The sequence below is a fragment of the Macrobrachium rosenbergii genome, chromosome 13 (assembly GCF_040412425.1).
Source record: "Macrobrachium rosenbergii isolate ZJJX-2024 chromosome 13, ASM4041242v1, whole genome shotgun sequence".
Classification (NCBI taxonomy): Eukaryota; Metazoa; Arthropoda; class Malacostraca; order Decapoda; family Palaemonidae; genus Macrobrachium; species Macrobrachium rosenbergii.
This window is the reverse complement of record NC_089753.1, coordinates 31,023,796-31,040,356: the sequence shown is the minus strand read 5'-3', so window position 1 is coordinate 31,040,356 and position 16,561 is coordinate 31,023,796. Positions and strand designations below refer to the sequence as shown.

Genomic DNA, 16,561 nt, shown 5'->3' with positions numbered 1-16,561 from the left:
GTCAACGGCCCCTTTGGTGGGCTTGTTCCATGTGAATAGGTTTTAGCTACTGAAATAATAATAATAATAATAATAATAATAATAATTCATTGCAACCAGCCTCTACAGTTACCACATCCATCAGGTCACCTTTGTTTGGGACCTCGACGAGACTTCCGATTTCCAATCAAAAGTTTTGTTTCCTCAATCCATATTGAGCAAAACAGTATAGCTAGTATACGGATTCCATGATAATGGAATAACAGTACCTGGTATTCCAATCAAATTATCCACCACATGTCTGTCCTACCCACGACCCCTACAAAAAATTTACATCCTATTGCCATCTTTCTTCTTCTTTCGATTTTATTGTTGACCCATCGCTCATTTTGACAGGCATTTTCATCCTTCTCTTTTCGTCCATTGGTATTTCATCAATAATTCCGTGGGCTATCCTCACACCAGTGCCATTAAGCTGATTACATGGCTTTGTCAACAATATCATCGTGTTTGTCCAAGTACCCTTCTTGACCTTCGTTTATCTTCGCTATTTCGAGTTCTTTTCCTTATATCTTCGCTTAAATTTGTCTGCCTTGGTTACCCCATAACCCTGTACTTTTTCAGAGACTGATTTACATTCTGGAGGTCGAACCAGTCCTCATTCATTATCTGATCCTCTTCAGATAAGGTTTCTAGAACTGCAAATCTGTTTTGAATGTCAGCTTTTCCACTGGGTACTTTTATGTTCAACTTTAGCGTGGTAATGACAAGTTGGTGATCACGGGCCACTTTCCTGAAGTTCCTGACATTTCTCAGACGTTCTCTCCGTCTCTCGATCAATGCTCTTGTGATCTACTGAGCTTACGGCTCATTTTCGTTGGCAGTCTCTCTTTCAGGCCTATTTTGCCCCTTACATCATCCACATCTTCAACTGAACCCACGAAATCAAAATAAAGAAGTTCGTAATATGAGCAAAAAGAATAATTCGATCGTATCCGTTCGATGGACATGGACAAACTGCGCAACAAAACACAAAATAAAGAAGTTCGCGCAGCAAGCAGAGAGACAACACGAATGTGAAAGTCAGCAAGTTATTGAAAAAAATATAAACAAATTCAGTCATATCCATTCAATGGAATGACGCATCCAAATCACCACATTTTATGTGAAACTGAAGGTCACACAAACTGGTTCCCACCCAGCTGCAAGAATGTCCCATGGGTCGTTTTTCTACGCTACCCGTTTTCTTTGTTTAATGTTCATTCTCTCAAAACGCACTTGCGTCATAAGTTGGTGTGTTTCATCTCTGAGCGTTTTGCCTTAGTGGTGTTTGCGTGCTTGTAACACCTGTTGTTTGTAATTAATAATAATAATAATAATAATAATAATAATAATAATAATAATAATAAGTTATCTAGAAGGGTAGAGAAAGTTCTAAATAAATTGAATACATCAATAACATTCAACACTACACGTTTGAAAGAGGGTCTACTACCTATAATAATAATAATAATAATAATAATAATAATAATAATAATAAATGATCAAATCATGGATAACAATCTTCTACATCATTAACAAATGAATTACTGGAATCATTCTTAAATTCCATGAATAACAGACAGTTCGACAATCTTCAACCCTATTTTGTAAAATACGTTCTTAATCCAACCATGTCAGCTCTTACTTGGTGGCGATAGTCATGTACGCAAAATAAATAAACTGATAAATATAAAAACCTCAACAAATCATTTCAATAAACAAAAACATAAAAACTTGTCGATAAACAGGGCCGGGAGCTCGACACTTGAAAGGTCCAAAGTAGATATTTTTTCGTGAATTTCAATATGTATACTGTGTTGCATTTTCCCTTTTGCGGTTAAGAAGTTGCCATCAAAGACGCCTCATATACGCCTATCTAGAACAAACACACACACACACACACACACAACCTGAATGAAACCAGGGACTTGGACGGAAAACCTTAACCAGGATCTCGACCATTCTTAAATCCAGACAAAATATACTTAATACCTCTGTAACGGCTCTCCTTTCCCCCTGAGACGAGGATCTACGTATGTTAACAGCAATGTCGTTTATTCAAATCTATCTGCTTTTGATGGCCTCTATTAAAAACTCATGAAAATTGAAAATATCCTCATCTATCTATCTCACGAGGATCTTTTCACTTTTCATAATCGTTTGACAGTCCACTAAAAGCAAATAGAATTGAATAAGCGACATTCCTCGTAACATACGCAGGTCCTCGTCTCAGCGAGGAAAGGAGAGGCGTTACAGAGGTAATGAGTATATGGGTTAAATGCTGTTCAGGTCGAATTGGTCTGGATTGAAGGGTTTTCGAGATCCTGGTTACGGTATCCCGTCCAAATCTGGTTTCTTCCAGTGTGTGTGTGTGTGTGTGTGTGTGTGTGTGTGTGTATGTGTGTGTGTCCCAGATAAGTGAATGTGAGGAATCTTAGGCTCAGCAAAATTACGCTTGAAACGAATTGAACGAAAATGACATCTGGCGACGCCGGAGAACACGAACTATGGTGGCCACACCTACCGCCTGATCCTCAGTATTGGGGTTGATGTAATCGACGTCTGCATGAAAGGGGGTTCCGCCCCCGCCGTCTCCCTCATCTGAAATCAAGGTAAAAAAAAGAGAATTAAGGACGTTTAAATCAAATTTTATTTTTTTGGTCATTCATGGTTATATCACTCAATTTAACTGAAAAGAAAAGTTAATAATCTAAGAGAGAGAGAGAGAGAGAGAGAGAGAGAGAGAGAGAGAGAGAGAGAGAGAGAGAGAGAGAGTAGAAACGTACGACGAGCTGTTAATCAGCTCAGTGGTCTGGTAAAACTAAGGTATACTTAACTTTAGCCCAGTTTAAGAAGTCAACCTAACAATTATATACTAGAATATCTTCACAACAATTCAAATGACAAAGCCACCTCAAGTCCACAACAGGTTACAGAATGACAGTTCAGGAACAGATTGGTAGTAAACTTTAGTTTAAAAAAAAAAAAAAAAGACAAGATATTATCTGATTCTAAATTAACCCAACACACAGAAAATACAAATCTCCATTTTTTCTTATGTCCTTCTGACAAAGCGTTCATATATCCCCCGAAAACACTCTCTTAAAATACAAGAAATGTATTATATATATATATAATATATCTGTGTATGTCACTACTTGCATACACAAATACCCACACAGATAAATAAAATCTTCGAGATTTTGGGGAAAACGTGATTTAAAATTGTCAAGTTTTTATAGACGATTATTATACCTCACGCAAAATGCTACTGCCATCCACCACATCTGTCATTTCTCCTTGCAAACATCCAATAACAAACATCATCCTCCGCTAACTGAGAGGTCCTTGGCTTCCGCAGAACAATGCATAAAAAAAAAATATATTGTCCTTGGAATGAAGAAACGCAACAAACACATCCCCAAGCAATGAAAAGAAATTCCTTAAAAAAAAAAAATACAGCAGTCATTTCAATGGACGTTCATTAGGAATCGCGTCAGGAGTTCATTAGAAATTAAGAAGCATTTTTTTATTCAAGAAGCACTTCTATGAAGCATCTGCGTTTCTGAGAAGCATGTGGGAGCATCGCCGGATTAATTACTGCGCGAGTATTTCCGAAGCGTTCTCAGGTTCCAGAGTAAATTTGGAAGCGAATATTGGTCGAATTTGACACTTCCATTCAGTGTAAAGGAATGGCTTCGGAAAATGCATTTAAGTCCTCTGATATAAGAACGTGAAATATGTTACATTAACTAATACATACAGATTTTTATATTTTTATATCTTATATAAATAACATGTGCATTATATATACATTTATATATATTATATAAATAACACATGCATAAATATATATATGTATATTCCTTAAAAATACCCACAAGTAAAACAATGAAATTTGGACAAGCCACTATTTTTCAACCAATATACTTTGTCCGATGTGTACTGAAAGAAATATGGTGGTTTATTCAAATTTATTTGTTCCCTTTTAAAAATCTTTTAAAGGAAAACATTTAACTGTTAGATAGGAGAAAGCAGAAATATGTAAATAATTAAACACAGATATATGTATATGTATATATACACAGTATATATATACATATATGTATATATATATACAATTAAAAAGGTTCACCTATCATATAATTCACTGTGGAAATTCTTGATCGACAGAACATTTGCGGCTTAATATCTGAACATATGAAAAAGTGCATAATTGGTAACAATGCCATAACACACACACACATACACAAACGTGTGTGTTTGTGTATACATATGTATGTATGTACACAAACACACACACACTACATACTAACATATATATATATATATATATATATATATATTATATTATATATATATATATATATATATATATATATATATATATATATACAGTATATGTGCAGTTATATGTGCAGTTTAAGGACGTATCCAACAAGCATTTAATTAACTACAACAACAGAAGTATACATTGTCTTCGTAATACAAATATTCTGGCGTTGCGACGCTGTTTTTGCTTGACGGTCTGGAATGTGGCCATCGGGCATCGTAATACGCGGACGTGCGCACACTTTCGAGTCTTGACACTGACTAACCAGCGACTGTGTGTGTGTTGGTGATTTATAGACTCTGGACTCTGCCAGTGCGAGGGATTACTGGTGACTGCGGTACCTGAGGATGATTATGGGGTAATGGACTCTTGACTATCTCCCGCTGATAACCTTCCCGTCGTCAGCGCGAAAGGAAGTGAAGTGCAACTCGCAATGCGCACGGCAGACTCCGGTCGAGAGTGTCCTAGCAAAGCGTTATTCGATAGTTACGGCTCGGCAGCCATGTTTCCAGGATGTTGAATTGAATGTAGAATTTAGGCCGAAGGCCCAGCACTGGGAAATATGAGGTCATTCAGCGCTGAAGCGGAAATTGACGGTGAAAAGGTTTGAAAGGTGTAACAGGAAGAAAACCTCGCAGTTGCACTATGAATCAACTGTTAGGAGTTGGTAACTTGGTGGGAAGTAAGATGGAAGAACATAGAGGCCGAAAGCGCGCTGCAAAGAACCTTGAGTAATGCGGTGCACTGTAGGCACCAGCCCCCTACGGGGGTTTCCAGGATGTGCCCAATATAAAGGCTATATTATTTATACTATTACAGCCCCAAGAGAATGACGAGCATCCTTGCGATCGTCGACATCAAAGTGGACTGCACGTTCGAGAGGGTCTTTGTCTTAACTACGGGTGCGAGGATGCCTATGAATGATTCAAGCAAATTATATTTTTATATAAGCATGTTATTTTTTTCTGAAAAAATAATAATAATAATTATTATTATTATTATTATTATTATTATTATTATTATTATTATTGCTACAGCAGTGCTCTGAGCTATAGATAAACCTACACCTAATTTCCTAATGATTAAAAAAATGTTTTTTTTTTTATTGATACACATCATGTCAACTTTGTATTTTAGCTTATTTTGTTTATTTCAGTAATTTAGGGGGTGCGAGAACTGACTGCTGATTTGGAAGGGGTGCAAACATACACCTAACTTCCTAACGATTAAAAAATATGTGGTTTTGTTATTAATACACACTATATCAACTTTATATTTTAGCTTATTTTTTAATGTCAGCAATTCAGGGGGTTCGAGAACTGACTCCTGATTTGAGAGGGGTGCAAAAGTACACCTCAACGTCCTCTTGATTTAAAAAAATGTGGTTTTTTTTATTGGTACACATCATATTAACTTTGTATTTTAGCTTTCTTGATTAAAAAAATGTGGTTTTTTTATTGGTACACATCATATCAACTTTGTATTTTAGCTTATTTTTTTTTATTTCAGCAATTCAGGGGGTGCGAGAACTGACTGCTGATTTGGAAGGTGTGCAAACATACACCTAACTTCCCAATGATTAAAAAAATGTGGTTTTATTATTAATACACACAATATCAACTTTGTACTTTACATTTTTTTTTTGTTTCAGCAATATCAACTGACTGCTGTTTTTAAGGCATTAACTTTTTTAAAAACAATTTCATTGCAATTCAGGGGGTGCGAGAACTGACTCCTGATTTGAAAGGTGTGCAAACATACACACCTAACTTCCTAATGATTAAAAAACAATGTGGATTTTAAACCACAACTGGCCAGCAATTCGAGATTTGAAAGCTACACACCTAACTTTCTAATGATTAAAAATAAATGTGGTTTTTTAGTGCTGTATCAACTTGCTCTTATTTTTTAAATTTCATCAATTCAGTGGTCGAGTACAACTCCTGATTTGAAAGGTGTGCAAACATACACACCTAACTTTTTAAGACCAGATGCTTATTTTTTAAATTTGTTTCTTGCGAGAACTTCCTGATTTGTCACCGAAATCAAAACCACTGGCAAGAGAGGACAGACAAAGTGGTCGGGTACAACGGGGGGAAATGATTTTTTACAAGATGCTTATCATTTGTTTCTTGCGATATTTGTCACCGCTATCGCAAGGACATCAAGGTACAGGATGATAATAGACGGAGCCAACCGTGAGAAACGCTTTCCATAAATCTACCCCACACCTCTCCCAAACCCCTGGGCCTGGAACTGAATGAATGCCCGCTGCTCGATTTCAGGTTGAATAACCCCTGGTCTAGCATTGTCTACCCAAGTCATGTTTGAAGAGCACGACGACTAATGCCAGGAAGAAAATGGCAAAACATAATTGAAGTTACCTTGGAACGTACAGCAGCGAATAACTAACAGGTTCTTGGGTTATTGAGGTCTGTGACCCCCAGGGCTTGTTCAGGAGGCCACAGGTCTAATATTAACCTGCTCGTATTTCATCGTGCGCGTTCACACACACACACACACACAAACATATATATATATATATATATATATATATATATATATATATATATATATATATATAAACAAATAAAACAGAATTGGTACAGTTTGTCTACTGGGCACAGTTTGATTGCTTACTTTTACTACTGAGTGTACCAAGTCAGCCGGGCAAATTGTGCCTGTTGGGTATTTCTTTTCAAAGGAATACGTTTTGCCATTATTATTATTATTATTATTATTATTATTATTATTATTATTATTATTATTATTGCTGCAGCAGTGGTCTGAGCTATAGATATTATTGATACACATCATATCAACTTTACATTTTAGTTTTTTTTAATTTCAGTAATTCAGAGGGTGCGAGAACTGACTGCTGATTTGGAAGGGGTGCAAACATACACCTAACTTCCTAATGATTAAAAAAATGTTTTTTTATTGATACACATCATATCAACTTTGTATTTTAGCTTTTTTTTTTTTTATTTCAGCAACTCAGGGGGTGCGAGAACTGACTGCTGATTTGAAAGGGGTGCAAACATACACCTAACTTCCTAAAGATTAAAAAAAATGTTTTTTTTTTTTATTTCAGATACACATCATATCAACTTTGTATTTTTGCTTATTTTTTTTTATTTCAGCAACTCAGGGGGTGCGAGAACTGACTGCTGATTTGGAAGTGGTGCAAACATACACCTAACTTCCTAATGATTAAAAAAAAATGTTTTTTTTATTGATACACATCACATCAAATTTGTATTTTAGCTTTTTTTCTTTCAGCAATTCAGGGGGTGCGAGAACGGACTGCCGATTTGAAAGGGGTGCACACACTTGAAAAAGGTCAAAAACCACTGGCCTCGAGAGAGCTTACTGCGCAGTGCTCATTGCTCTTACAGCAAGTGATCGGTACAACCCCGGGGGGTAGTGCGAAGAATGCTTTTTTTAAGACCAGATGCTTATCATTTACTTCTTGCGTGCTTTGTCACCGTTATCGCACGGACAGACAAGCGAATGTGGGACATGATAACAGAGGGGACTGTGTTATGCACGATAACTGTGTTGGTATCGTTATCACGGTACCGAAGTTAATCATTTATGCTAAGCTTCCATTCTTACACGATGACTCCTTCAGAAAAAGATTTATCCAGAACATACAGAATCATTATAATGCAGTCAGTATTAAACTAATACCGAAAAATCCCTTAATCATTACGTCTTTCTTTAAGTGTACAGATCGGTTAAGTCCGTCCTTTACCTCTAATGTAGTATATAAATATACTTGCCCAAACTTTGGGACTTAAGTGGGATCTACGAAGAGGTTACTGAGGGGTCAGAATCGATTCTCATCGCGGATTAAGTTTTCGCACAGGTAGTAGGTTCTCCAACCCCGAGCATTCGAATATCAGGAATCATGCAGAAGTTTGCAAAACTCATATCGAGAGAGACGATTTCTGCATCATGGGGCAAACGCAAAATCCCCACGAACTACCCATTCTAGAGTCGTTGCTCATTAAACAGTTAGTTCCCCAGTTGAATACCCAAACCTCTTCGACCCAACTGTATCTTAGTTGACGGGTCTCCTGTTTTCTCTCGTGCCAATCAGTCTTCCTCTCTCTATACTGAAGGTTGGTCGGCGGTCTTAGCTTTTAAATATGTCTTTGTAATTGTAAATTTTAGTCTTTTTACTGCTTTTTAAATGTAACAGTAAATTTTGGTCTTTTTTCTGCTTTTTAAATTTTTTTAAGATTGTTTTATTATAACTTTATGATGTTTATTGACAGATTCCCAGAAGATGTAATGAAGGTAATGTTACGAAACGTCGGAATAAAGATGAGACAAATGTAGAAGATGGCCTGTTTCCTTAGTCACCTGTGATTTTATATTATATATATATATATATATATATATATATATATATATATATATATATATATATATATATATATATATATATATATATAGACAAATAAAACAGAACTGGTACAGTTCGTCTACTGGGCACAGTTTGAACGTTGTTTACTTTTACTACCGAGTGTACCAAGTGCGCCGGGCAAATTTTGCTCGTCGGGTATTTCTTTTGCAAGGGGCACATCTTGCCCTTTACAATCCTTTGCATGGAAGAAAATTGAGAACTGAACTTCCTACTGTTGCAAATTTATGTAAATATCGACCGGTTTATTCGTAAATATCGACTCGTTTTCCGACACAGCAGATCTATTCAGGCTGTCTCTGAACAGACCCACTTTATAAAAAATTCTTTAGTTCCTTAAAGCCGAATCTCTTTGAATAAAAGTGAACCGCTTACCCTTTAAAAAGTGAAATTTGATTGAAAAATGGAGTATTTAAATATAAAAAATGTAGAAAAAATTTTGGTTATTCAAAAAGGCTTCTTTAAAAAAATGGGACCTAATTGAAATCACTCAGCGCTGAAAGGGAAACTGAGAGGAGAAAGGTTAGAAAGGTGTAACAGGAGGAAAACCTCGCAGTTACCCCATTAAAGCAACTGATAGGAGAGGGTGGAAAAGTAAGATGGAGGGAAAGAGAATACGAACGGAGATACAGTAAAAGGAATGAAAGGGGTTGCAGCTAACGGCCTTAGGGACGCTGCCAAGAACCGATAGCTAAAAAACCATAGCAGTAGAACACTAAAACGTCCCTTTATCAAATGTCGTCTGGACACCGAGATACAAACTGAGCAGTATGACGTTTCAGGAGGCGAGATATCTGAAAGATATGTGGGGGGGTAGACCACCGCGGTTACAGAAATTCTATTTCTGGATTGTATTGTAACGAGACAGAGTAATCACTCATATATTTATGGGCCTTTTATCTTCATATACTTCTCCATATATACTGTCTATGGTATTTGGGTTCAGGGAAACAGTCCGTATACTATGATAAGTTAGTGGAAAGAAACGTGAATCATTTGTCCTTGTTCCTGAGAGGCTTGCCTGACCAGAGACAAAAAAAAGTGTGGACTGATTCAAGGTCTAGATACAAGATAAGTCTCTGCAGATAATGCCATTGACTTCAATAGGAATATATATATATATATATATGTATATATATATATATATATATATATATATATATATACATATACATGCATATATATATATCTATCTATCTATCTATCTATCTATCTATCTATATATATATATATATATATATATATATATATATATATATATATATATATATATATATATATATATATATATATATATATAATTTAAAAGTTCTTCGTTCCCCTTTTATTCAACCGCAAATCGGCACTCCGTAGATGACACGCTCTTAAACTTTGGAATTTTCTTAACGCTTCTATATATTTTTTAATGACAAACCTCCCACCTTCGAGATGTTAAATATACTTTCAATTTAACGCTTAACCCAAAGAGTTAGAAGACGACGCCATGCAGGCAGTATAGCTGTGACTGGCTATCGTTGTATAAGATCAGATTCTTACATAATCTACAGATAACTGATCTGTAGGTTAAGTGTGAATTCCCTCAGTCCGGTGTTACTAATAAGAAGTTAGGCTATGTGAGATTAATATTCCTTGTCAGCTCGACATTCATATAGATGACTTAAGGTTTTTGACTTGTCTTCTAGCTTAAAAAAAAAAAAAAAATTGCGCAGAAGTTTCTTCAGCGCAATCGATTTTCTGTACAGCCGCCACAGCGTATAATCAAGGCCACCGAAAATAGATCTATCTTTCGGCGGCCTCGGTATAATGCAGTATGAGCCGCGGGACATGAAACTTTCACCACTGACAGGTGATGGCCTATCTTGTACAGTTACCAGAAGCAAAAAAAAAAATTAATAATAACAAGTATATCTCTTGTGAATTTAGTTAATTCGGCAATATGCCACAACTCAGGCTCTCTCTCTCTCTCTCTCTCTCTCCACAGTGTACAGCAATGCTCGACCTACGTTATCATCAAGAGCTGATGAAATTCGGCATTCACTCTGGACCTTTGCGAGACAAGACACGTGTGAAACTGTACAAGAGAACTCAGCAGGAAAAGGCATAACATAGACAGATCGATTGACAGATAGATTGATAGATAGATAGGAGCCTCTGGACCACAACATAACACAGTTATGGAAATCACAAGCTCTCGAAAATGGTCCAACAAAAGCACATCAAAATGGACGTGTAACTCTTTAGAATCAAAGAACACATCTAAACTAGATCACTTGAAACCACGCTACACAATATTTTCAGCACACATCAAAGGAGAATACCGGTTGAAGGGGTGACAAGAGTTTCTCGAGTCTTTCCAAGACGGGGTTTTCTCAATTGGTGTCCCCAGTTTTGATCAACAGAAATGTGACGACAAACTTGCTCGAAATGTGGGCTAATTTGGCTCCAAAGACCAGATATATGTACCCACAGGTGTCTAGCTTGCTAATGAGCCGCATCTACAGGTGTTGTGCACAGGGAGAGTGACAGTTCAGGAATGAGAAGGGTTTGAAAGAACTTAATATATGCAATACGGTATATTAACGGATGAAGTTAACATTGTCTGACACATTTAATTCTTAATATTATGCGGTTTCAAAAAATGACATTCGGCGAACTAGGAACAAAGTAAGAGTAAGCTTGACAGCTGCACTACTCAGCAGTAACCAGTTTGCTATGGAACTAGTCGTCCGATCAGCAAAGTTAATTTACATTAATTCTGGTTAATACTTGGAAGCCAATGGGAAAAGGCCTGGGGCTAACAAACCTCATAAATATACATATATATAAAATGAATCATGAAAATATGGAACGTGATGAATATATATATAAAATATATATATATATATTATATATATATATATATATATAAATATATATATATATATATATATATATATATATATATATATATATATATATATATATATATATATATATATATATATATATATATATATATATATAATGAAACAATGGCAAAGGAAAGTGAAACAACGGAGTGGTTCTAGGTCTTTCGACTTATTGTCCTTTACATTTCTATATATATATATATATATATATATATATATATATATATATATATATATATATATATATATATAGATGTATGTGTATTCCAGCATAACTCTGAAACGCATTGACCAATTTCAACCAAACCTGGTATACATATGACTTACTATCTAGAAAAGACAGGGACATGGTGTTTTGTCAAAGGGCTGATGAGTCCCCGCCCCCAGGGCTGGAGGAGCTGCACAAAATATGGAGAACTGCTTAAAGGATGACTCAACCAGGCAAGACATAGTGTACTTCTAGTGTACAATGTACATGCTTGTAGTCCCAAATGGAAGACAAACACCTAGGGTACAATCTGTCCCCTTGGGGGACGGCTATCTCATTAGGGGCACATTCCCTTTCGTTATATCCACATCCAGCTTTTTTCAACAACTGATGAATATGCTTCCTCACCAACGTTTGAAAACAAGCAAAGTTCCATGAAATCTATTGCGACTCCATGTTACTTTTCTCACCAGCGTTTGAAAACATGCAAAGTTCTGTTATTTTTTTCTCACCAGTGTTTGAACACACTGTTACTTTTCTCACCAGTGTTTGAACACATCTATGAAATCTATTGAAATCTATTGTGACTCACTGTTACTTTTCTCACCAGTGTTTGAAAACATGCAAAGTTCTATGAAACCTATTGAGACTCACTGTTACGAATTTCCGACCAAATCATTCTCGGCGAAGTGTTATCCTGACACGGACGGTTTTGTTTACATACAGAATTGTGCAAGAAATAAAGTCAAACACTATTCTTTGGGATATTTGCTTTTAGACTCCTGAAGATCAAAAACGTGACTTCAGAGCCCGAAGTGATCAATATCCTCATTAAATAATGGGTTACAGGGTTCTGTTAAGTGATTCTGAGGTGCTCTTTCTGGGCCTTTGAAGAATGGTCAGGAAACTGGACTCACAGCACGCATCCTGTTGAAGTAAACTGCTATTCTTTCATGGGAAGCAGTTATACAAATTTCTTTACATCAATCTATAACGATGCTCATGAATCACTTACAACCAGGAAGGGGGTATACTGTGTAATAACTCAGCATTTAGGAGTGAACAGGGCAATGACTACAATCTCTGGAGACACTCGTCCATTTGGGATAACTATTCACAGGTGAAAATGCAGTTGGGCCCTAAGAAGGATGATGTTGCAGGCAGAAGGTAATGCAGTAGGGTTGTAAATGGATGATGGAAGAAGTAGGCAATACAGGGGGACATTGACAACAGACACTGTAAGCAGACGGCAATGCAGCTGGGCCCTAAGAATGTAATGCAGCTGGACCCTAAGAAGGTAATGCAGCTGGACCCTAAGAAGGGATGCTGCAGGGCAGTGGGGAATTAAGGCAAAACAGCTGGGCTCCAAAGGAGGGATGCTGTGGGCAGAGAGCAAGGCAGCTGGGGCCTAAGAAGGGATGCTGTGGACAGGAGACAATAGAGATGAACAACACAGCTGGGGCCTAAGAAGGGATGCTGTGGACAGAAAACAATAGAGATGAACAACACAGTTGGGGCCTAAGAAGGGATGCTGTGGACAGAAAACAATAGAGATGAACAACACAGTTGAGGGCCTAGAAGGATGCTGTGGACAGAAAACAATAGAGATGAACAACACAGTTGGGGCCTAAGAAGGGATGCTGTGGACAGAAGACAATAGAGATGAACAACACAACTGAGGCCTAAGAAGGGATGCTGTGGACAGAAGGGAATAGGGCTGAGCAACACAGCTGGGACCTAAGAAGGGATGCTGTGGACAGAAGGCAATAGAACTGAGCAACACAGCTGGGGCCTAAGAAGGGATGCTGTGGACAGAAGGCAATAGAGCTGAGCAACACAGCTGGGGCCTAAGAAGGGATGCTGAGGACAGAAGCCAATATTTTTAAGCGTTTACAAAACACTACTGTACATCATACATGGATTTTAACATCATTCAGGTTAAAATATTGTGCCTACTAATTAAGTTATCTTAACATTTTTTCGCATGACGAAACATCCTGGACTTTTCATATGCAATTTTACAAATCAGTCATAGCTGACAAATGTTCAAAGTTTTCATGGAGGAAATAGCATATCTATCAGACTTAAGATTAGACAGAAATGAAGACAATGGCGCAAAAGGATTAGAGCGAAGTCCAGATATCGTAATGCAATCACGAAATCCGGACGTCGTACAATGTGTGCACAGACTAAATCCTGTTAAATTCAATAACCATTGTTTTTATTTCGACAATCGACTTGGATATGTAACAACAAAATACTCCTGAGAAATGTCATTGTCCCCGGTACGAACAGAACAGAACATAGGTTCTTTAGGCCAAAGGCCAAGCGCTGGGACCTATGGGGTCATTCAGGGCTGAAAGGGAAACTGACAGTAAAAGGTTTGGAAGGTGTAACAGGAGGAAGACCTCGCAGTTGCACTACGAAACAATTGTTGGCTAAGCTGGAAAGTCAGATGGAAGAAAGAGAATATGAATGGAGGTACAGTAAAAGTAACGGAAGAGGTTGCAGCTAGGGGCCAAAGGGACGCTGCATAAGAACCTTAAGTAATGCCTAATTGAGATTTTTTTTTTTTTTTTTCACTTTTCGTATTTAGCCATCTGGACCTGACTTCTGCAACCAACCAAGGTCCCTAGCTGGATCTTAATTGTATGCAATCTGTTTTTTAATTGTTATCATTGCTAATATTTTTACTATTATTCTTAATATCAGTACTGTCATTGCCACTACTATAATTACTATCTTTACCACTATCTCAGCAACTGTGTGGATATTGCCGATTATCATTTTTATAATTCTATCTCGTGTACCTAGAGTTCTAAACTGTGTATTGTATTGTCTCTATTTTGTATATTCTATGTACATGGCCCTGGGCTGAAACAAAGAATATTATTATTATTATTATTTTATTTTTTGTCCATCACAGTCATCCTATTGGACTAAGTGGTTTTTATAGAGTTGGGTTCCGGGTTGCATCCTGCCTCCTTGAGATTCCATTGTTTTTCTCACTACGTGCGCAGTTTCTAGTAGGCACACTCTTCTGCATGAGTCCTGGAGCTACTTCGGTTCTTCCAGATTCCTTCTCAGGGATCTTGGGATCGTGCCTTGTGTTCCTATGATTATGGGTACAATTTCCAATGGCATATCCCATATCCTTCTTATTTCGATTTTCAGGTCTTGATATTATTATTATTATTATTATTATTATTATTATTATTATTATTATTATTATTACTGCTAATATTCACAATTTCGTGAAAAACAATGTAATAAAAATCCACAATTATATAGTAAATATATTACTATGCAAAATATGTAAAATATACCAAAGACTTTCGTTCAAGTGTTCGAAAGTCTTTGGTTTATTTTACATATTATACATATTAATATATTTACTATACAATTGTGGATGTTTATTACACATTATTATTATATTATTATTATTATTATTATTTATTTATTTATTTTCGTATGCCTTCCTACCAGCCCTCACTTAGAGACTAAGTTCCGTTTATTAACCAGATTTATTTTAACAGCCACATTCAAATCTTTTCCATGAACTTCCCAGCCATTCACAGATCCCACTCTACAAAGCTGCAGCGCAAACTCGCTCAATTTAAAGAAACCGCATTCCAGAGCGTTAACAAAAGCATGCAGTTCACGAGTATAGCAGTTAGAACACACAGGCAAACGCCCTATGCTATTCTGTGGCTCTTCAAATTGCAGGAAGGTAGTAGTCCCTCTTCCACATTTACTCGGCATGCCGTTTGACCTTGGGAACACGAAAGTAGCTAAGGTTCGCCCAAAACGTAAACCACAACTGAACTGACCAGTGTATTCACAAGTGGTCGTTGTGATTCTTCACGGATAAGCATACAATGGACTGCTGATTCTACTGCTAATACTAATACTGCTATCAATTCTACGGCTCTACTAAGCATCACTGGTCAGAGTGCCCATGCAAATTTATGGTCATGGCTAGACCACCAACAAATAGCCCACTCTGACCCCGTCTCCAAAATGGTTAAGATATATAAGCAAGAAGACCGTTTTTCTTTTATATGCGGAAAAACAACTCTTCTGTCACAGCATTTTTTTATATGGTTTCAAAGATGGTTCCGTTATGCCAAGCAAGAAGATATTATGCTGACAAAATATATGGCTACTTAACGCAATTAGTTTCACATCTACGGCCAGTTAATGTCATTTTCTAAAAAGAATGTAACTTCTTTTCCTCAGCGTTCATCTCCTGGTGTTTCGTAACATGACCACAACGAGAAACAAGCACTGTTTACATTCCAGCAGGATGTTGCAGGTATCAGATCACAAAGGAATAACAATTGCCACAAAGAACAAGGTTTTCATAAGGGTACAATGATTGTCAACTTCAAGGTGAATGCAATTTATGTAAATGTGCGTGTACGTATGCATGTGCGGTTATTTATTCGGGTCACGCAAAACGAACATCTTCCGAAATGCGTAGTGATGATGCGATGTGAATGTTGAATAAGCGGCCACATCAGAGAATCATTTGCTTTGTTACGTTTCACTGCCCTAGACACAAGGCTTGTGGTAGGCTTTACTGCTCAAAGTCACAAGGCTTGTGGTAGACTTTACTGCTCAAGTTACAGGGCTTGTGGTGAACTTTGCTGTTCAAGTCACAAAGTTTATGGTTGACT

At 36.9% G+C, this 16,561-nt stretch overlaps 1 protein-coding gene across 1 annotated transcript in view; it reads right to left on the bottom strand.

Annotated features, from left to right (window-relative positions):
• LOC136845117 (polyamine-transporting ATPase 13A3-like) overlaps positions 1 to 4,652 on the bottom strand; it is a 45,349-nt gene extending 40,697 nt beyond the window's left edge. The window contains 2 exon segments of the mRNA XM_067114951.1: positions 2,546 to 2,622; positions 4,495 to 4,652. Of these exon segments, the coding sequence (XP_066971052.1) occupies positions 2,546 to 2,622; positions 4,495 to 4,564 (147 nt within the window). The 5' untranslated portion in view covers positions 4,565 to 4,652.
• Between the last annotated feature and the right edge of the window lie 11,909 nt (positions 4,653 to 16,561).